Raw genomic sequence first — 23,952 nt, 5'->3', positions numbered from 1 at the left:
CATGCTCTCACTTGCCATGTGTGTGCAATGCCAGCTCTGGTCTTTTCTTAAGGATGCGGATCCTGTTGAATGAAGGCTCTAGCTGATGGTCTCATTTAGCGTTAAATTGCTTCTAGAAAATTCTGTCTTCAGATCTTGTTGGGTCAGAGGTTAAGACATCACAATATGAATGGGGCAGGGATACAAACATTGAATCCTCAGCAGACAGGATTTAGGATTCAACATTGGCGTGGGGACAGGGGAGGGGGAATGGGACACCAGACACACGGTGGACTAGGTGAGACACGTGAGACTAAACCACAAGACTAACCGACTTCCTCTACGTTTTTCAATATTTATTTATTCATTCATGTATGAATCTATTCATTTTTTTAAAAAAGATTTTGTGTGCATGAGTGTTTTGCCTGCATGTATATCTGTGGATCACATTCATGAATTGGTGTCCATGAAAGTCAGAAGATCAAGGAGGGCCACTGTTGCCTCTGCCTCCAAGGAGCTGCTGGTGTTATAGGAAGGAAAGAGGAAACAGAGTCCAGTGTGTGCCCTGGCTGAGCTCAGACAGCTGTGGGTTATGTGAAGAAAGCAGGAAGCCACAATGTGCCTTGGGATGCCTTTGGGATGCCCTTGGACCAGGGACCTCCCGGAGGCTTCTGAGCAGGTGATGAGTAGCTAGCCCCACCCTCACCCCTGCCCCACTCACCCACCTACCACCCCGGAGGAGGTCTAGAGGGGCAGCCTCTGGAAAGTAGGGATGGCCTGTGCCATGCTCTAAGATGATAATAACTTGGCTCACTGTAGACAGGCTGGAGCCCACAGGGAGAGGGATGGAGCCTGCCAGATCTGGGCTGAGAAGGCTAAGAGGTTTACATTTTACTTCAGTTGGGCCTTAAGCAGCAGAGTTATGTAGTCTACTATATATGTATGTATTCAGAAGAAGTATTGAGTATGGCATTGAAAAGAGAACACCACACCCAGCAACATACACGCACACACACACCACACACACACACACACACACACACACACACACACACACACACACACGGGGGTGGGATGGGGTGGGGGCAAGCACCCCACTTTGGCTGCTATCCATCCCATTTTATGTCCACCAGTCAGATTCTCTCAGAATGTTAAAGGTTTAAGCCGTTTCTAGATTGTTTTTTTCCCTCTGAGCAAGTTCAGGAAGAACGCCGACAGACAGGATTGCCTTGAGGACGGGACACCTGAGACCCGTAGGACCAAGTGAGCCCCACTCCCCGGGGTTTGGGGCTGTCATTCTTTTCTCATTTATCCCTGCTCCTAGGTGGGGAACTGAATCTCCAGGCTGGAAGTGAGCCGAGAGCGACCTATTTATTCACCTTGCTAGATTGCTATGGGGTAAAGAAATCTACCTGTCATTACTCCTGTCCCCATTAATAAGCTTGCAAAGATACATGATAATAATAATGCTATAAAAATCATATCAGAGGAGAGAATCTCTTCTTCCCTCCTAGGATTTGAAAGAAGATTGGGAAAATGTTTTTGGTTTAGCAGGCTGCTATTTCTAAAAATTATGCCTGCTAGAATGGAGCAGGCATATTGGCTCTCGGTGATGGGTCTTCTTAACATTCCTGTACCTGGCCACACTGTCAACATCTTTCCTGAGCTGCAACTACTAAACAACAGACCACATTTTGAGAGGCTGATAATATGACCCGGTCTTTAACGTAAATATTATAAACTGTTTTTGAAGGTTTGAAAACAGCATTTGCCTATGTTGGTAGAAGGAATTGCTGACGGCTGGGGAAACGACTCTGGGAAGGCTCTTGTCACACAGGCTCAAGGACCTGGGTTTGCGCTCAAGGGTCACATAAAGAGCTGGGCGCAGCAGTGTGCACCTGTATTACACCTGTATGACCAGCTCTGGGAAGGCGGGGACAGGTAGATTATAAAAAGAAATTAAGGTGGAGAGTGACTGGGGAAGACATTTGATGAAAACCTCTGGCCCCCATGTGCTTGAGTACACACGGTCTTCCTAGTCTGTGATGATGCTGGTCCTGATGCTGTAGGAAAATATGTCTTCCATGCACAGCCAGGTACACCCCACCATGCGTGGCACAAAGCCCATGTCCCATGGGTCTCTTCACAGATATTTCACAGGCTCTGAGTGTTTTGATCTGGGGAGCAGCGGGCATCATTCTTGCTCTTTATTTCAGAAACCATCCTGGGATGGCATGGGCCCACGTCACATTCCACAGACCAACTGAAAAATGGGACCCTTGGCTCTTTGCCCTCGGCCAGTGCTAACATAACATGGGCAATTCTACCAAACTCTTCGGAAGAGGAGCACGACTCCCAGCCGGAACCAGAGGTAAGCGTCCCCCCGTTGCTTGCGTTCGTATTTGTTCAAAAAGTGAGCAAGCGTGTTTGGAACTCGCTCACTGCTTTAAGAGGAGACAAGTTATCAAATGCAAGAATTTCCCAGAAAGACAAAATCAGCCCCTTGCCTGACTGGAATCCCCGCTCCTTTGACCTTGTGTCTGGCAGCTGCTGGGAGCCAATTGCCTTTCTACCAATGAGGAGCCTCCAATTTGGATTGAAATGAACCTTGTTTTAACTTCAAATGGGAGAAATTCTAGCAGACCCTCAAAGTATCTAAACGTGCCTATTGGCATGACGGGAGCAGTTGCAAGACATGCTGCTCCCCTGAAGTATGGCTTCTTCATGTGGTTCCTGCCCAAGCTCCCACCTCACAAGCTTGACTCCTGCATGCCTCTGACAGCCCAGGGGTGCGATGTCCTCACACGTGTTGTGTGCAGCAAGTTCAGGCCGCACAGGGGCATTGCCCTGCTCTGTCACAGGACAAGAACCCCTGCAGATGTCAGCCACCTGCCGGGTCCCAGCTGGTTGCAAGGACTCTACCAGTCTGCCTGCCTGTCACAGCCCTGTTCCCCTAACTCCGCCTCCAAGTGGCCTCCGAAAGGGAGCTAACTGCGGTTCCTCTTGCCAATTTTATTTTCTGTCAGGGATGACAATGATCTATAATTTGATATACACATTCTCAAGATGATATCTTGAGTCAGGCTAAGGCCAATTTTCACCATTTGTTAGAAATTGTTCTTAATCTCCAACAAATTAATTTTAGCCCAAAAACTGTGTAGCCTCACACTATGCATGCATTTGGATAGCTTTGATGAACAACGTAACTCATGTTCCTCTCCGAGCGAGCGTCTCCATCTGATATCCTTTGGCCGTGATCTGGTGGCGTAGCTCTGACAGAGGCAAGAACCATCTGCTAACAAATACCTCAGCCACTTCTTCAAGGGGCCTGAGCAGGGCTTGCATTGAGCAGGGAGGTGAACTTTGGCTGGTGGCTCTGCAGGGTGCAGGCTGAGACAGACCTGCAGCAGAGGGAGCTGCCTCCGAAGTTGGTGACTGCTGGGAGCCCTGCTGTCCCCTTCAGTAGACTGGGTCAGTTGACATTTGAGTTTGAGGATAACCACAGAGGTTTCTTAAAAACTGAAATGAGCTGGCCGTGCCGGTGTGTACCTGTGTAGTCCCGATACTTGGGAGCCGGAGATAGGTCAACTTTGGCTACAAAGCAAGTTCCAGGCCAGCCTGGGCTACATGAGACCTCGTCTCAAAGAAACAACAAGCATGTTAATTAACAAGCTAAAACAAATACAGGGCTATCAGTATGGCTCAGTGGATCAGGTTACCGCCTGTGTCACACTAGCAACCTGAGTTCAATCCCTGAAACCCATGCAAGGAATAAATATGCTAGGGAAGCCTGGGTTATCCATTCTTGTGAGTCCCCTATAACGTTTCTTCTCCCTTTGCCAGATAGCTGTGTCCTCTGCCTCTTAAAGGTTGAGACTGTTCTGTTGTTTTTACTCAAAGTTGTAGACCGCTTTAGCTACCCATCAGCAGCACTGGCAGAAGAAAGTATTCAATGTTTGTGCTCCTGGGGGCTGGTGAGTTGGTATCCGCCACCGAACCTGATGGTGTGAGTTCGTCCCAGGACCCACAAGGTGGAAGGAGAGAGCCACCTCTTGCAAGTTGTACTCCGACCTCCACATGAAATAAGCATTTCTCTTAAAGATTAAAAAAATGGTTGTGTATGTGTGTGTGAGTGTGCTCCCATACGTGTGTGTGCCTGAGGAGGCCAGAAGAGGGTTTCAGATTCTCTGGAGCAAGAGTTATAGGTAGTTGTGAGCCACATGACATGGGTGCTGGGAGCCAAACTCTTGTCCTCTGTGGGAGCAGCAAGCACTTTTGCTGAGCCATCTCTCCTGCCCCAGCAGAAAAGAAAAAAAGAAAGAAAAAAATCACTCACTTCCAAGTTTAGATTTTAAAAAATCTGAAAAAGAAACCCTTTGGCCATTAGCATGGGAATGGGCTATTGATTTCTGGCTGTCAGCGCTGCATCCATTCTGTGGTGAGAGGAATGTGAGGTGAAGCCCAGTGATTCCTCAAGGTGGACCGAGATGTCCAGGGGGCTGATGTCGTGATGGTTTTCAGAGGCAGGCGAATTCAAGTCCTCTGGTAAAGATTCTCTCATTGTTCCCCAGTGACAGCCCTGGCAGACAATTCTCAAAATCCAAATGGCCACTGCCTAGGTGATAGTTTTCTTCTTGGAACATCATCCTTTGTCTCTCCCTCTCTCTCTTTTTCTTTAATAGTTGAAACAGCTAGCAAAATTCACCCAATAGAAAGGGAGAGGGGTGGGAGGAGGGGGAGAAGAATGGGAGGAGGGGGAGGGAAATGGGAGGCTGGGAGGAGGTGGAAATTTGTTTTTTTTTTCTTTCTTTTCTTTATTCTCCTTTTATCAATAAAAAAAAAATTCACCCAATAGCTCTCCTGTCAGATAAAGCAAAATGTGGCCATTGCCGCCTCCTCTACAATCGGGAGAAACCAACTTCAGGAGGGACGGAGGGGGATTTCTCAAGGCCGGACATTCCTTTGGTTCCCTCTGGTTCCTCACCTGTATTAACGTAGAGAATGTAGTTCCCTGTCGTGGTCCCTATTGAAGAACTAATTCAAGGGCTGGGGAGTCAGTTCAGTTGGCAAAGTTCTTGTCACTCAAGCATGAGGACCTGAGTTCGGGTCCCCAGCACTCATGTAATAGCTGGACATAGTGGTGTATGTCTGTCTTTCCAGCGCTGAGGAGGTAGGGACATAAAGATCCCTGGGGCTTGCTGGCCATCCTGACTAGTGACTAGCGTTGATGTGCCCCAGGTCCTGTGAAAGACTATCTCAAAAAGATAAGGTGGAAAGCAGCAGAGGAAGACACCCAACCCCAGTCCCTGCTGTCCACTTGTGTGCACACGTAGGAATACACACACACCCTCAAGAGCTCTGTTGAGAATTATAGCTGTTGTGTGTCACCTCAAGGAAGGTATTTTCTCCTGTTCATTGCTTCTGTCATTCATCCTGTCTTCCATAGTCATAGTCAGAATACGGAAGTGCGTCCCATCTCCTCCACTGGATTCTGGCTTGCCATCAAACCACCTACGTACGGAAAAGACATGCATTTTCTTTTTTTACATTTATTTATTTAGTGTGTGTTTGGAGGACTGGGGATGCATGTCATGTATGGAAGTCAGAAGACAGTTTGCCGTAGTTAGTTCTCTCCTACCACTGTGGGTCCGGGGATTTGAACTCAGGTCATCAGGCTTTGTGGCAAGCACCCTTGCCCTCTGAGTATTTTTTATGGCCCACACATGCATTTTCAAATTTAGTTTGCTTAATTCCCAGCAGAACCAAAGCTCAAAGTGCGGCATGTGTTTAATCCACACTCTGTGAGAGAGTGCGGTGGGCTCTGGGGTGGAATCCAGTGACGTTAACTCGCCGCTCTGCTGGGGCCAGACCTAACTGAATGTGAGGATACAGTGTTCTCTCACAGGGTAATGAGTGAGGCTAGAACACGTTTACAGCTTTATAAGACTACCTGAAATTCAAATTTAGTTCCGAAAATATTTTATTCTGCCTCCTTTGTCTAGGGGCAGCTTGTCTTAGGACGGGCAGGCAGATGCCTTCCTGTCTGTTGCTTGGCTTTTTCCGGGTGGGGTTAAGGAGACATCTACGCACCCTGGGCAGGGCACAGACAGGTCGAGGAAGTGAATCCATCCAGGCAACTTAGTGAGCTAGGTTTTATCCGGCTTACTAACAGAGCATGGCTGAGGGGCTCCTTCATTGTCTCGACTCTGGTCTGTCCGGACGGGTGGCTTCTCTAGTCTGTCCCGATGGGTGGCCTTACTGAGTATTGTCAGAAGTGTGAAATCTCTTGTTCATGGCAGATCTCTCCTCTGGCTGGCACCAGGCTTCAGCTAGCCCCTCCCGCAGTAGAAGACTATTGGGAGAAATTCCAGTTCCTTGGGACCCGTTATCTAGGTAATCTGCTGGCCACAAGGAAGGGCACCTGTGTCTCTAGACTGTTGTCATCCCTGCCAGGGCAGTTATTTGAATCATTTGTTTTTACTTTTTTTAAATTGAGGTTTTAAAGAAAGAATAGAAAGTTCAAACAAAACCAGGCCTTTGGAGTTTAAATATCCCGACACCATATTTTAAATAACCATTATTAAGCTCTTTGATACTTCCTATCTGAGCAACATGTGATCTCATAGCCTTCTGCCAATTGAATGGCTAATGGTTTATATAAATCTGTGTCTATAAATCCAGACAAATTACAGCTCTCATTTTGTCATTGTACATCAGTGAAAAGCACGCTATATGAGGCATGAAAACCTTAGGGCTTTTGTCTCTAGCTTTTTGTCTAAGTCCATTTGGCAGCATGGAGACTTTTGTAATGCGTAGAATTATCTGGTTTATAAACAGATCTGAACATCGTAAAAAATGAACCAATTTCTCAGTGACATTTCCACGATGTCGCTTCTGTCGGACTCATTACATAGCAGTTAGATAATACCCATGACAGGTGGGTAGGTAACATTATATATATTAATATTATAAGAATATTTTAACCTATATTTTAGGCACATTAAAAATTGAGCTCAGGGCTGGTGAGGTGATACAAGCACTTGCTGCAAAAATCTGGTGACCTGAGTCTCAGAACCTGTGGTAGAAGAAAAAAGGGGACCCACGGAAGTTTCTGGTGTTAGCACATGTGCCCACACTAACACGTGCCCAAAAGACGGATAAATAATTAAAAATGGAGGTATAGCTTGATGCTTAAGGGCACTCGCTGAAAAACAATGAGGACCCGAATTCGAATCACAGCATCTTTGTGGCAAGCACACCTTTAACCCCAGTGCCGGGGTGAGCGGGGATCAGGGAGTAAGTATCTGGAGCTTGTTGGCTGCCAGTCCAGCTGAAAACAAACAAACAAACTATAGGTTCAGAGCTAGACCGTGCCTCAAAGGAATAAGGTAGAGAGCTATGAGGACACCTGACACCTTCCACACATAGGCTCATATACCACACACGGACCCTATACATACCACATACAGTCCGGTACACCACACATAGGCTCATACACCACACACGGACCCTATACATACCACATACAGCCCGGTCCACCACACATAGGCTCATATACCACACACGGACCCTATACATACCACATACAGCCCGGTCCACCACACATAGGCTCATATACCACACACGGACCCTATACATACCACATACAGCCCGGTCCACCACACATAGGCTCATATACCACACACGGACCCTATACATACCACATACAGCCCGGTCCACTACACATAGGCTCATATACCACACACGGACCCTATACATACCACATACAGCCCGGTCCACCACACATAGGCTCATATACCACACACGGACCCTATACATACCACATACAGCCCGGTCCACCACACATAGGCTCATATACCACACACGGACCCTATACATACCACATACAGCCCGGTCCACTACACATAGGCTCATATACCACACACGGACCCTATACATACCACATACAGCCCGGTCCACCACACATAGGCTCATATACCACACACGGACCCTATACATACCACATACAGCCCGGTCCACCACACATAGGCTCATATACCACACACGGACCCTATACATACCACATACAGCCTGGTACACCACACACAGGCTCATATACCACACACGGACCCTATACATACCACATACAGCCCGGTCCACCACACACAGGCTCATATACCACACACGGACCCTATACATACCACATACAGCCCGGTCCACCACACATAGGCTCATATACCACACACGGACCCTATACATACCACATACAGCCCGGTCCACCACACATAGGCTCATATACCACACACGGACCCTATACATACCACATACAGCCCGGTCCACCACACATAGGCTCATATACCACACACGGACCCTATACATACCACATACAGCCCGGTACACCACACACAGGCTCATATACCACACACGGACCCTATACATACCACATACAGCCCGGTCCACTACACATAGGCTCATATACCACACACGGACCCTATACATACCACATACAGCCCGGTCCACCACACATAGGCTCATATACCACACACGGACCCTATACATACCACATACAGCCCGGTCCACCACACATAGGCTCATATACCACACACGGACCCTATACATACCACATACAGCCCGGTCCACTACACATAGGCTCATATACCACACACGGACCCTATACATACCACATACAGCCCGGTCCACCACACATAGGCTCATATACCACACACGGACCCTATACATACCACATACAGCCTGGTACACCACACACAGGCTCATATACCACACACGGACCCTATACATACCACATACAGCCCGGTCCACCACACACAGGCTCATATACCACACACGGACCCTATACATACCACATACAGCCCGGTCCACCACACATAGGCCCATACACACATAACATAGACTGCCACACCACACACAGGCCCATACACCACACACAGACCTACACATACCACACACAGACTGGTACACCACACACAGGCCCATACATCACACACAGACCTACACATACCACATACAGACTGGTACACCACACACAGGCCCATACATCACACACAGACCTACACATACCACACACAGACTGGTACACCACATACAGGCCCATACATCACACACAGACCTACACATACCACACACAGACTGGTACACCACACACAGGCCCATACATCACACACAGACCTACACATACCACACACATACTCATATACCACACAGAGGCCCATACACACCACATACAGACTCATACACACCACACATAGACCCATACACCACACACAGGCCCATACACCACACACAGATCCATACACACCATACACAGGCCCATATACACACGGGATCACACGCCACACGCAGACTCATATACCACACAACAGGTCCATACACACCACACAGACCACACTCACACTAAAAATAAACAAGTCTTGAGTCCAATGAAAGCATTCTAAATTTAAACTGTCTTTTTGTTAACAGTACTTGTTTAACCTTAATAATTTCATTATATATAAAATTAGATATTAAGAAATGACATTTTATAGTAAGATGTATGTTATCTATCAGCAATGAACTAATGTTGAGTAATGACTTTATTCTCCAGTAGCAGAAGCAGCCTATCTCAACATGGATGAAATATATATATTTCTGGAGCAAAGGTCAGAAACTACCCAAAGCTATCTTTGCACACTGGACCAGGCTTTTTAAGTTTTAATCTTTTGAATTTATAGTTTATCTTTTCCAAGCAGAAAGCATTTCATAAAGTTCTCTGAAAATCTGATGGAAATCTTTTTTTTAAATTGACCCTTTTGCTGCAGAATTTCTGCTCTCTCTTTTCTTGGTATGATCCGATGACATTGACCTTTCCCCTACATATACTCATACCAAAGCTGCGCCAGCTGCTTCACCCTGCTGCCCAGGGCTGGCATCTTCTGTTATTCCATCACGAGGAGGAAATGTCACAATAATGGAATGTAAAGATCGTTGACAAACCCATTCATGATTTTATATGTATAATAACTTTAGTGATCAAATCTTATGTCAGGGCTGGTTATGAGCACTGACAGCTTTTGCAGAGACCTGTGTTCCATCCACAGAACCCACTTGGTGACTCCCAACCACTTGTAATCCCAGTTCCAGGGGATCTCATATCCTTTCTGGCCTCTGAAGGCAAATGTACTCACATGCACAAACAAGCACACATATAAAGACATACACAACACATACACACGAGAATTAAATAAAGCTCTAAGTGTTTATAATTAGAAGAATAAAAGTATTCTTGGAAACATAAATATTATAGCAATAATCTAATAAAAGGATTTTTTTTCAAGTAAGGTCTTACTGTATAGCCCAGGATGGCATGGCTCTATGTAGACCAGGCTGGTATCAAACTCACAAAGATCATTTTGCTTCTGCTTCTCAAGTGCTGGGATCAAAGGTGTGCACCACCACTCATGGTCAGAGAGTTTTTGTTGTTGTTTGACACAGGGTTTCTCTGTGTAGCCCTGGCTTCCTTGAACTTCATTGTGTAGACCAGGCTGACCTCAAACTCAAAGAAAACCACCTGCCTCAACTCCTGAATCCTCGGATTAAAGGGACATGCCACCACATCTATCTCATCAAAGGATTTTTAATGAATGCCGTTTTCAAGCGTTTTGACTTTATTTCCGTAATTACATATTGAGTTACTTATATCTCAGAAAACTTATCCTTGGCAACCTCCATATATCACGGAAATGTTACAAAGCAATTATAAAAAGATTCTTTTTATTAGTTTTCCAAATGTATTTAAAATCACACATCTTGATTAGCATAAAGTATTTTTATGTCTTGTTTTCTGTGGCCCTTGAATACCAAGGGGGAAGTGTAAAATTTAATTTCCTTTTAGAATCTGTTTTAGAAGAAAATCCTTACCAAAATTTATGTAGCAAATAAAAAATTTTCTTACTTAATTCAGTTTTATCTTATGCCTTAATGAGTACTGTTTGATGCAAACGCTGACGGTACTGTGAAGGGTTTACTTTAGATGTTTATTGTCCCCCTAGAATACTTCCTTGAGAAGATCAGATATCCCTTAATGGTGTGTTCAGAACATCTTAATGTTCTGTGAAGCACATTCAATGCACTCAATATTTCATTTTTAATAGATTTTAGAAAGTTAAGGGTATGGAAGTTTATATGGTAAGAAAGTATAGCTCTGTCATGTCTGTGAAACAATAAGCCTGTTATAGTTATGACGAAGCAAACCTAGGTTCCTCTGTCTTAACTTGTGCTTTGTTGTAAATCGTGTCACTGGGTTTTATAGTGACCTATCTGGGGCTGGCGAAATGGATCAGTGGACAAGCCTGATGACCCGAGTTCAATCCCAGGTCTCACACGGTTGAAAGAGAACCAATTCTGCCAACTTGTCACCTGACCTCTGAACAGCAACATTGCATGCCTGTAGTCCACACACATACATACAGGATAAATTTGGGGTTGGGTGTGGTGGTGCACGCCTTTAAGCCCAGCACTTAGGAGGCAGAGGCAGATGAATCTGAGTTTGAGACTAGCCTGGTCTACATGGTGAGTTCTAGGCGAGCCGGTGAGACCCTATTTCAATATTTTTGAAATGTTTTTAGTTAAAATTAAAAAAAAATTAAGTGACTTCTCAGGTTCAATAGCTGTCCTTTTAATCCCTGCATTTTATTTATGCTTGGGTAAGGTAAGAAATAACCTATTTCTTTAGGAGACTGAGGGGTAAGATGACTAAAGCTTAAAATTGTTTTAAAATGTTTATAGTCTTACATGTGCAGACATACATGCAAAAAGGTTTCAGTAGACATGGTAATAATAGCAGTGTTAAGGGGGCTGGAGAGATGGCTCAGTGGTTACGAGCACTGTCTGCTCTTCCAGAGGTCCTGAGTTCAATTCCCAGCAACCACATGATGGCTCACAACCATCTGTAATGAGATCTGGCGCCTTCCTCTGGCATGCGAGCATACATGGAGGCAGAATGTTGTATACATAATAAATAAATCTAAAAAAAATAGCAGTGTTAAGCTAAGCTGAGGCAGAGGCAGGAGGATCACCTTAAAGACCAGTCTGGACTCTAGAGTGAGACCTTATGTTAAAACACACACACACACACACACACACACACACACACACACACACACACACACACACACACAGCATGCAATAAGATAGAGTCAGAAGCACAGACTAAAAGACTGACATACAAAATGACACATAAGAACAATTATAAATGTTGCAGTGTGCTCTTAGGCCCCTGGAAGTGCAAGTCAGCATTCTCCCTGGCAGCCTCAGAAACTTGGTATTTTGTGCTTATGCAAATTACAATGGAGATCTCTCCAAAAATGTACTCATGAAATGCAGACAGGCAGGCTCCCTGGGAACATTAGGTCCTTGAACTTAACCCCACAGTGTCATTGCCCCAAAAGTAAACAAGATGGCTATTGGAGCTTCAGACTCTGGAGGTAGTTTTTCTCACAACAGCTGCTACAGCGAATTGACATGGAGAATCCAAGTGACTCTTCTACTTCAGATGCTATATACAGATTAGAATTTTTTTCTTTTCATTGATGGTGTGTGTGTATGTATGGGGGCAAGGTTATGCACAAGCATTACGGTGTTTCCAGAGGCCAGGGGTTGACTCTCCAGAAGCCAGGGGTCAACTTTTGGAGTTAGGATTACAGGAGGCTGGGAGCCTCCATGTGAGTGTGGGGAGCTGAACTCAGGTCCTTTGCAAGAGCAGCCAGTGCTGATTCATCTCTTCAGCCTTACAGTTTATGGAACACTGTTAGCTAAAGACCAGCAGGTCTGTCACCTATCTGTGATACAGCTTGTTTAGTTCTTTCCTTTGAGAAGATGGAAAAGACCACTTGTAGGAGGCTGCTGGGTCATCTTTCTACCACCCAGCAGCTCAGACCTGAAATAACCACACAGATACTGTATTAATTAAATCACTGCTTGGCCCATTAGTTCTGGCTTATTTTTGGCTAACTCTTACATATTAACCCATTTCTAGTAATCTGTGAATCGCCACATGGCTGTGGCTTACTGGGTAAAGTTCTGTCTGGCTCCAGCGGGACTACATGGCTTCTCTCTGACTCCGCCTCCTTTCTCCCAGCATTCAGTTCAGTTTTCCCCACCTACCTATGTTCTGCCCTACCAACAGGCCAAGGCAGTTTCTTTATTCACCAATGGTATTCACAGCATACAGAGGGGAATCCCACATCAGCCACTGGTGCTCAATCTCCTTGTCATCTTTCACAACGGTCCCTGCACTCCGAGCACTGAGGAGCATAAGTTTCTCTCTCTCTAGGATTTCAAAATCTGCTCTGCCACCCCCTCCTGGTCCCAGCATGCTCTCTCTTTCAGCATGGGTCAAGTTTACAAGCAGATGCCCAGTTTATCCATTCAGTTCACTAAGTGGGGGAATATTTTGTGGACTTTATTTTTGTGGTCCTGGCTACATGTTCAAAGCCCATATAGTGAACCTTTAAAAATATCCCCAGTAGCCAGCTTGGTGATGTAGGCCTGACTTAGTTAGGGTTTCTATTGCTGTGAAGAGACACCATGACCCAGCAATGCTTATAAAGGAAACACATTTAATTGGGGTGGCTTACAGTTCAGAGGTTTAGTCCATTGTCATCATGGTGTGGTGTGCAGGCAGACATGGTGCTGGAGAAGTACTTGAGTGTCCTACATCTTGACTTGAAGGCAAGAGGAAGTGGTCTGTTTCACTGGGTATGGCTTGAGCATATATGAGACCTCGAAGCCCACCTCCACAGTGACACACTTCCTCCAACAAGACCACACCTACTCCAACAAGGCCACACCTAATAGTGCCACTCCCTTTGTGGCCTATTTTCTCTCAAACCATCACAAGGCCCATAATCTCAGCTACTCAGGAGGCAGAGGCAGGAGAATCAGGTCAGCCTGGACTACAGAATGAGTTCAAGACCAGCCTGAGAACTTAGTTTGATTGTATCTTAAAATAAAGTAACCTAGGTTATAGCTTGGTGGTGGAGCATTTGATCCCAGGTTCTGAAAAATGAAATGTTTTTTTTTTCAAATCCACCATGAATAATGTAATAAAAACAATGAAAGACAGTGTTACATTAGTCTTTGTTGTTTTTTTATTTTTGTTTTTTGTTTGTTTGAGGCAGGGTTTCTCTGTGTAGCCTTGGCTGCCCTGAAACTCACTCTCTGGACCAGGCTGGCCTCAGACTCACAGAGATCCGCCTGCCTCTGCCTCCTGAGTGCTGGGGTTAAAGGTGTGTGCCACCACCACCGGGCTGTGTTACATTAGTTTTGAGGAACGAATATTTGGTTCTCAGAGTCATCACATTTTAGGAGGTCAATAAAGACTACTATGCAATCACGGCTGACCCTGAGGGTTCTGTTTCCACCTCCCAAGGGTTGGAAGACAAATGTTCTGGGAAGAACCCAGGGCCTCATGTACACTGGGCAAGCACTATGCCAATGGAGTATCCCTAGCCCTTCAAGAACTCGTTTGATTGACATCTGGCAACCTGTGAGACCTCTTACTTACAGGTGTGGCTATGTTTTCCTCTATGGCTTGGGAGATTCCTGCCGTTTATGCTGCGCCCTCAAGGTCTTCCTTTCTGTTTTCACTTCTTCCTCCCCTTCTGTCTGTGGTGGTGATGTTTGCCCTCTTGGCCAGGCATTGCTTTTATAAGAGGATTGGAGTATTGTCGTGGTCTTACATCACACCTTGGCTAGTGGCACATGTCTGGGGGACTTCATGGAGTTTGGTGCTGGGCCCAATGCATCTTTGGGGAGTGTTCACCCTGTCACCTCTCTGAGCCCCCACCCCCTGCAACAGTGACTTTGTGACGTAAGCATCCATCAGAGTGCTGGGGACACAGTCACCTTGGATTTTTGTCCATTGTGAGCTGCTGCCTTATGATAAAGCAGCATCAAGGGGAACAGTTTCTACTCCCTGACCACAGTTCCCGGAGGACCAAGTGCCCTGACGCTGTGAATGAGAGGGGCTTTAAAGAACACACTGTTGTGTATGCTGTGCCCCCTTTCTCCACTTCCTCTCTTTCCTCCCCATCATTCCTGTGGCCTTGAAGGGGAGCTGTCAACCAGAGGCGAAACGTTGAAGAGATTGTAGCGATGTGGTAGGCAACATTTACCGTTCTGTTTGGTGCCCTTATCCTAGCCCTCTCGGCATGACCCCCACCCAACCCCACAGCTCACTCTCTCCTTACCCTGGCTAGCCTAGACCCATCAGATGGTGCCAGCAGAGAGGAGCCCCAATCCCACAGCTCTCTCTCCTTACTCTGGCTAGCCTAGACCCATCAGATGGTGCCGGCAGAGAGGAGCCCCAATCCCACAGCTCTCTCTCCTTACCCTGGCTAGCCTAGACCCATCAGATGGTGCCGGCAGAGAGGAGCCCCACGCAGCAGAGTAGCTCACATTTTTATTTGTCTATGGTGAATAAGTATCCCAGAGTGATTTATATGCTGGCTCTCATGACGTTCGCTTTTCGAAGATGGAAAGTCAGCCCTCAGCAATTTATGATCTTGGGAAAAGAACATTCTGGAAGAAAGGAGCCAAGTATTTTTCGTCTGTTCTGTAGGCTTTGCCTGATTCAACTGATGAATGCCTGCATCCCTTTTTGCAGTTTGAATTGAGTTCGGTAGCATTGCAGGAGTTCTCTGGGTATGAAATCATAATTATAGATTTGCAGGTTTGTGGCTTTGAGGTACCTGGGAGCAACTAGGCAGGAAGCAGAGGATGTGTATGTGGAGCAGGGGAATGGACCTTTTTGAGGGTGAACTGGGGAACATTCTGAGTTCCAGCAGGGGCTGTTCATGCCATGTGCAAATAGTGCCAGAACAGCTGCTTATGTTAAATTGTGTCTAGTGGTTTTGTGTGTGCGCTCACGTGTGGGGATCCACAGACAGCGTGGAGAGCTCAGTTCTGCCCACCCACCATATGGGTCCCTGGGCTTGAACTTGGGCTTCTGTCTTGGCAGCAAGTGCGTTTTCCTGCTGAGCCATCTCACCCACCCCCGACAGGACCCTGGCTCTAGCATTTGGACACCCTGCTGTGTCTGCCTGCCTGTCCTCTTCAGGACCATAAGTAGCATATATCTAGGGCTGAGCTCGGGGTGGGCTCTGTGAGGAGAGTGTCATCGGGGTTATGGGGTCTGAAGGGCTTGCAGTTTGACTTTAGAAGTTCACGGTGTAATTCAGAGAGAATGACTCTTTTGGGGGAGGTGTGCCGTTCTCATGTTGTTCAGCATCACGCGTTGTGGCGTGAGCCGCAATGGAAGTGTGCGAAGGGAGTGTTCCACTCACCTCCATCTTTGAAATTCCAGGATGATGGCTTCTTTAGCATTACCTCTCTACTCAGCATGGCGTCTCTTAGAGAAATTGCTCTCTGAGGCTGGCACTTCTCAGCCTGTGAGAGAAGGGCTCTTCCCATCCTGTGGAAGTGGAGGGAAGTTGCTCCAGCAGGCTCTGAACAAGCTTTGGCAGAAAGGTTATATAAACTCACGTCCCCACCCCTCAGCAGCTGTGTGTGTTGGCACGTGTGTAAGTGCGTGTGTATGTGCAGGCATGTATGCGTGTGGGGCCATAGATGGGCAGCGGGGGTCGTATGTGATCATACTTTACCTGGAGGCAGGCTGTCTCACCTGAACTCAGAGCTCACTGGTTGGGGTGTGGCTAGCTAGTGTGCTCTGGGGATGCCCCTTCCCATCACCCAAGGGCTAGAACTGGGGTGGCTGCACATCTGCCCATTTGTGAAGGTGTTTATTTTTGCTGCATGCTCTTTACCCACTGGGCCATTCCCCCGGCCCTCACGGAACCTTTTCTTTAAAAATCATTTGAGAGCACGGATTCCTTGAAGAAGCAGTCAGTCCACAGGGCATACAATACCATGGAACAGCCTAGAGTGGTGGTATGTCCTTGTGATCCCTGACTTTGGGAGGTGGAGACAGGAGCATCAGGAGTTCAAGGCTAGCCTGGGCTACCTGATAACAGTAGAGGGACAGATCCCATTTGATATACTGTGGACCTTGGAAGGTCTTACAATGTTCCTGATCATCTTTGTAGGACATATGGAGGGGGGTAGCAAAATCATCCCATGTCTGAAATTGTAGGAATGAAGCATCAATTACCTCTCTCCTCTAACAAGCATGTGGGTATGGAGGAAGGCTCTCTAAGATGCTCCCAGGTGAGGGATTAGGTCAGTGGCGTCTTTCTCCTCCCCATCTATGGAGATTGGCAGGGCACTCTCAGGCCAAACCTGTTTGTGCGTACCCGCCTAGGAATGTGAGCGCATACTCGCTAAGTGGGCAGAACACTAATTCAGTGTCGTGAGATTCCATATTTCCAGGGGTCCTCTCAAGGGCTGGCACTCAACAGTGGATCAACCTTAATACAACTGCTCTTTGGCCTCCCCGCCTTTTCCCTGTTTGTGGACATTAAGTGGGCTGGGGAATTCTTGAGTGTTGTTACACTCTTCTGGGGTCCCTGGGATTCACTAGTTTACCCGGCATAAACAATGCCATCTGCCACTTGTGCATGGGGCAAGCTTCATCAAAGGGCTTCTGTCCTGGTTTCAGTGCTCTGATAAAACACGCTGACCAAGAGCAACTTGGGGGGGAGGAAAGGGTTGATTTGGTATACTTCCAGGTCACCGTCCACCATTGAGGGAAGTCGGCAGGGACTCAAGGCAGCAGCCTGAAGTAGAAACCATGGAGGAATGCTGCTTGCCAACTTTCTCACAAGCTCGGGTGCAGTTAGCTTCCTTCTACAGCCCGGCCCTACCTGCCTAGGGGATGGTGCTGCCCACAGTGGACTGGGCCCTTCTGCACCAACTAAGACAAGATACACCCTCACAGATATCCAACCCAATCCAACCCAATAAGACTTTTGATCAACTGAGATGCTCTCTTGGGTGATGCCAGGATATGTTGACAGTACAGTTTCCTTGGCTAACATAGGCCAGCATGATGCCCAGCGTATCTTCTTCAGTTGTCATCGACGGCTTTTGGGTTTCCTTGTCTTGCTGGCTTTTCAAAAAATGTCTGAGACCCCTCCCCCACCGACACACAACAAGGCCAGTTAGCAGAGCAGATCCGCACCCCACCCCCCCTTGTGCAGCCCAGGCTAATTTTCCACAGCATGCCTCAGGTGGGTGCAGCAAAGAAGCCTGGAGTGTGGAGAAATGAACTTTGAGGTGACGTGTATGAGCCGTCTGCTTGGTTTCCCCGGTGCCCTTGGCTTGTGCTCCTTTCATGGGTCTTCAGAGCCAGGTTTACCAGCTTACCTTTCTTCGGCAATCCTGTTTCCCTTCTCCCTGCCTCTTTTTATGTATTATGTGTACAGTGTTCTATCTGTGCCTACATGCCAGAAGAGGAAACCAGATCTCATTACAGATGGTTGTGAGCCACCATGTGGTTGCTGGGAATTGAACTCAGGACCTCTGGAAAAACAAACTGTGCTCTTAACCTCTGAGCCATCTATCCAGCCCTCTGCCCACCATTTTAATACAAGGTCTCATGTAGCCATGTTGACTTCAAATTGTACCTAAAGCTCACCTTGAATTTCTCATCTTCCTGACAGCTGTGCACTACCAGGCCTGGTTTACACAGTGCTGGGGATTGAACCCAGGACTTCTTGCATGCTAGGCAAGTATTCTACCACTAAGCTACATCTGTAAATCTAATTCCCCAGTGCCCTGGAACCCCTAATCCACAGTCTGGCTTGGGGGGATGTGGACATCCAAGCCTCTTACAGTTGCAAGGTGGGGAGGTGGGCGTGGGGGCCTAAAGCCTCTTACAGATGTGAGTGGCTTCTGTTCACCAGTACTTTCATGCACTGTGACAGGAAAGCCGACCGTGGCTCGGAAGGCCTGTCCATAAATTTCTCTCCTTGAGGAAGGCAGGCAGCTGGGCTGGACTTGTTCCATAAGAAAAGAAACCAGCTCCCTGATTACTTTCTTTTTTACACAGTGAAGCTCTTTTGAAAGTTGCCTTTCCTGGGTCTGTTGCTTGCTGCTCCTCCCAGCCACCCCTCCCTCTGAGGTTTTCAGAATTAACCTAGACACAAAGCCACAACCGCCTTTGATAGTTCATTTTGTCCGCAGTGGGCAGTAGGAGGAGGATTAACTCTCGCAAGGCCTGGGGCTGTGGCTCAGCTCGCCCAGTGCTTGCCCAGCTCCATGAAGCCCTGGATTGGATCCCAGCTCTGTGTAAACGGCATGGTGGCTTATGCCTATCAGTCTAGCACTAGAAAGATTGAGACAGGAGGATCAGAAGTCCCACACCATCCCCCACTACATCATGACATTGAGGCTAGCCTGGGCTATTACCACTTTAACCAACTCTAGCATGGAACTTGTAGAGAGTCAGGAGTGAAAACCCACTCTTGTGACCCTTCTTTCTGATATCACCCCTCGAAGAGGCTGCTGTGTGATTCTCCTGGGAGATTAAACGGGAAACTCAATGCTAACCTCTATTCCTTTTAAAACCTTTCAACCTCTAGATAAGGTCGTGTGGCTTCTTAATCTAAAATTATATTTTTTAATTTTGACAAAGTCTTACTATGTTGCCCTGGCTGGCCTGGAACTCCCTATGTAGACCAGGTTGGCCCACCTATGAACTATGGAGATCCGCTTGCTTCTGCCTCCCATGAGCAGAGATTAAAGGCATGCACCACCATGCCTAGCTTTCCTATCCTTCTCAGCCTTTTAACTTAACCGTGGGTGCTAGCTGTCTCGCCATGACCTTATGTTGTCTGTGGTCATCTGCACAGCTGAAAAGCCTCTGTTGGCCATTAGCTTCCTGAGACAGAAGAATTGAGGTGATCAGTCTTTCCCTGACATAAGCCGTGCTCTGCACGGACTTTGCGCTCTCACGACACCCTTCCTTCCACAAGACACTTTCTCACAGCGGAGCATAGGTGAACCCCAGGCAATGCACAGGAATTTGATAAATACTGGGTGGTCCTGAGGTGAAATGGGTCTCCCCAGCACTGGGCAAGGGCTCCAGCACCTTCACCCTTTGCCACCAGAGAACAAGTATCAAAGCCGGGCCTGGTGATTCAAGCTTCTGGGAGGCTGAGGCAGGAGGATTTCTGGGAATCTGAGGCCAGCCTGGGTTACAAATCAAGACCCTCTCTCAAAACAAAAATCTGACAAACAACTTATAAAAAACCAACTTACCTTTGTTATTGTCTTTTGGGGAGGGAAGCAGTATTTTGGTTTTTATACTTTTATAATTATGAATGAATCTTTAAGCCTACGTTCACACATTTATTAGCCATTCGACTTTGGTTTTTAGCATTTTAATATATATTTATTTATCATTTGGCAGTACTGGGGATCGAACCCTCACGTAGCAACAGCTGCGGGCCTTGTCTTTATACTCTTTCCCTTTGGGTTGTCTATTATTCTTCTGGTTGTCTATTATAATTCTGGTTGATATTTTCTAAGACTCCTTTTAATTTGTTAAAAAATTATTTTATTGGTATAGCAAGATGGCTCAATACATGGCAACTCATAATTGTCTGGAAATCCATTTCCAGAGGACCTGACACTATGCAGGCAGAACACCGATGCACCCAAAATTTTAAGAAAATGTTTTATTATGTGTATTTGTGTTTCATATGCTTTTATGTCCATGTACCATTGTATGCCCGCTGCTAGGGAGGCCAGAGTAAGAGGACATTATGTCCCCTCAACTGGAGTTACAGACAGGTGTGAGCTGCCTTGTCGAGCTTGGAATTGAACCCAGGTCCTCTGGAAGAGCTGGTGCTCCTAACTGCTAATCCATCTCTTCACACGCCCCCCCCCCCACTTTTTTTCCTGTTTAAAAATCTAATTTATTATTACCATGGGTATGTGTTGTATGTGTGTGCATGGCACACATGTAGTGATCAGAGGACAACTGGGGGGCGGGGTGGGGCGGGATCTTTTTCCTCAGTGCTTCGTGGATTCCAGGGATGGAACTCAGGTGGGCAGGTTTGCATGGCAAGTGCTTTCCCTAACTGGCATTCTCTTTGCTCCTAGTAATCATTTCCATAAGCAAGTCGGAGGTTTGTGTTGGGCAGACCAGTATGATCTCTGCAATTAGGGTTTGCTTGTTCATAAGGAAGCAGTGACTGTGAGGGTTCAGGTCACCTCTGAACTGATTTTTGTGTGACAGTCCCAAGAATGGTGGCCTTGAAAGCCAGGTCTCCTTGCAGCCTTCTATAACTTGATTTAACTTCAAGTTAAGCTTTAGAGATTATGTGTCTCCTTCTAGGAGCAGGAAGCCTGGGCAGGTTTGCGTGGTGGCTGTTCTGGGAGGAGGTACGGCAGCAACGGGACTACGCCGAGACCCTCAGGCCAGGCTCTCTCTATCCCCCACTAAGAGAGTCATGTGGCTTGCCCTGTCTTCTCACTCCTTGCTCAGGAGCAGGTAGACAATATTTACAGAGGTTCTGGCTTGGACCTTAAACTTTCATTCAGGGCCTAATGTTAGTTTTTAATGAAGTTTTATGTAATTTGTTAGATTAAACAGATAGTAGTTTCTCACTACTGTTGAGGTGGGAAGGGAGAGAGAGGGAAAGGAGAGAGAGAGAAAATTTGGATGTTCTTCCTCAGGTGCTACCCACCTGGGTTTTTGCTTGTTTTATTGTTGGTGGTGGTAGTGGTAGTGGTGTGTGAGTGTGTGTGAGTGTGAGTGTGTGTGTGTGTGTGTTTTGAAGGGGGTCAGGTTTTCTCGTTTCTCCCCAACCTGGAACTCACCACATAGGCTGTCCTGCTAGTGAGGCCCCAGGGACCCTCCTGTCTCTGCCTCCCCAGTGTTGCAATTGCAAGTGTATACCATCACATATGGCTTTTTATGTAGGTTGGGGTCCTCAGCTCTGGCCCTCATGACCGCACTGTAGACTGTTCACCTGCTGAGCTAGCTCTCCAAGCCTCTAGGAAGATAGAATTTCTGAAAAGTGATCCTTAACGTGAAAGTTGGGCTTTTTGAAAGAAGTCATTGAGTTATGGATGCTGAAACAAAAACAGCTGTTAGACGTCCGCTTCAAACGAAGTATTAGGTCCTGTGTGAGGGTGGCAGGTCTCCTGGAGTCGGAGATACGGGTGGTTGTGAGCTTTGGGGCGTGGACTCTGGGAACATAACGTGGGTCCTTTGCAAGAGCAGTCCATGGTCTTAACCACCGAGGCATCTCTCCAGCTCCTGGATTACGTTAGACCTTAAATTCCTGAGCCTGCCTCCTGAGCCAAGGGTGTTAATTGCACTCTTTGATCGTTAACATTGTCGCTGTGTTTTGCTGTGGTTATTGGTGATAGGTAGAGCTCTCTCACAGATCCCCCCCTGAGATTTTCACCGAGAAAAGCATTTGAGAGCTGCACAAAGCTGAGCAGGGGCATGTGACAGTTTTTAAAGCAGAGGCCAGAGTCGACCTCATTTGCACTTTATGGCATTGAGGTAGCATGAAAAAAATATGAATCACAGCGATTATTCTCCTGCATCCTTTGTTCAATTTACATTTGAATCAAAGGGCAGAGAAGCCTTCTGAATGTCTTCATCACCGGGGCCTGGAAAGCTATACACAAATAATGCAAATGGAACAGCAGAGAAAGTGCCCGCCTTTTGAGCCCAGCTGTCCTGACTGAGACTTAGAGATTGGCGCTGTCCTGGCCATTCCTGGTGTTTCCTTGCTCTGGAGTTAGGAGCCAGGGCCTTTTGTTTAAGGTTTCTTTTTTTTGCAAAACGCTGGAGCAAGGGAACTGTGGGGATGGCTCAGTGGGCAAAATGCTTGTTGCACAAGCATGCAGACCCAAGGTGAGAGCCTCAGCACCCACTCAAAAAGCTCAGGGTGGCAGCAAGTGCCTGTAACCCTAGTCCTGGGAAGTCAGGGGCAGGGAGAATTGGGGGCTGCGGGGAGGGGGTCCTCTGGGCATCTGGTCTGTGTAAAACGATAAGCTTTCAGTTTAGCTTGGGAGACACTGCCTCAAAAAATAAGGTAGAGAGTAAGGTACTTGGCATCTGCTTCTGGCCTCCATGTGTACACGTGTGAGCACCTACGTGTGTGTGTGTGTGTGTGTGTGTGTACACACGCATGCGCACGCACGCACACACCACCGGAGCTTATTTTCTCCACAGTGCTTCCTTGGTCTGTTCATGTTTCTGGAAATCTAGATGAAAAATTGGAGCAGGACGATGGCCAAAAGTTTAATGCCAGTTTGGGCTACACAGTAAGTTCCAGACCAGCCTGGGCTACATAGAAAGACCCTTTGTCAAGGGAGAATGGACGAGAAGGGGAGAAGGAGGATGGGGAGAGGAAGAAGGAGAGAAAGCAGAGCCATTTGAACAGCTCTAGTACAGCAGGGCAGTCTTTACGAAATGCAGAGTCGCCCTCTGCAGAACATTCCTCCCTCTGCCTGCGGTGTGTAGTCCTGGGCTAGGCAGGAGGCAGGGGACGGCATTTGGAGAGCCCACCTCTTGAAGCAGGTAGGGGTACATTTATCTGATTTTGTCCCCCTGAGGCTGGGCTGCCGATGAGCACGCATTCTGTAGTCCTCCCTGGTGACAGTGACTGTGCCTGCTATGTGGTTGGGGAGAACGCTGTCAGCCAAGGGTTTCTAAGGAGCCTTTCTGGTGTCCTTATTCAGGATACTGGTCCCGCTGGCCTGGAGAACAGTGAGTGCCTCTTGCTTCTAACAACTTATAAATCATAACTGTTTTGTATGACTGTTGGTGTTTTCCTTGCACCCTTCCTCACTTTGCACTGGGAAGGTCTGGTGGGAATTTCCAGGTGGAAGGCCGAAAGGATCGCAATGCATGGATGAGATGACCTGATTGGCCACCTGGAGTGCCATGGCTGGAAACACAGCCAAGTCTCCCTTGTCCAGTAAGGTTGTTTTATGCATCTGCTTTGGGGTCAAGTGAAATTTATAGAACATGGTCTCATGTTGAGAAAACAGTTTACTGACTTGCGAGCACTC

At 47.1% G+C, this 23,952-nt stretch overlaps 1 protein-coding gene across 2 annotated transcripts in view; it reads left to right on the top strand.

The window, feature by feature from the left end:
• The window catches only part of Osbpl10 (oxysterol binding protein like 10), a 237,531-nt gene that overhangs the window by 179,795 nt on the left and 33,784 nt on the right, over positions 1–23,952 (top strand). For both annotated transcript variants that reach the window (XM_075964247.1, XM_075964246.1), the window contains one exon: positions 2,196–2,350. In XM_075964247.1, the coding sequence (XP_075820362.1) occupies positions 2,196–2,350 (155 nt within the window). The remainder of the gene's footprint in view (positions 1–2,195; positions 2,351–23,952) is intronic.

The sequence above is a fragment of the Microtus pennsylvanicus genome, chromosome 3 (genome assembly GCF_037038515.1).
Source record: "Microtus pennsylvanicus isolate mMicPen1 chromosome 3, mMicPen1.hap1, whole genome shotgun sequence".
NCBI lineage: Eukaryota > Metazoa > Chordata > Mammalia > Rodentia > Cricetidae > Microtus > Microtus pennsylvanicus.
The sequence above is the reverse complement of the archived record's forward strand: the minus strand, read 5'-3'. Positions and strand labels throughout refer to the sequence as shown.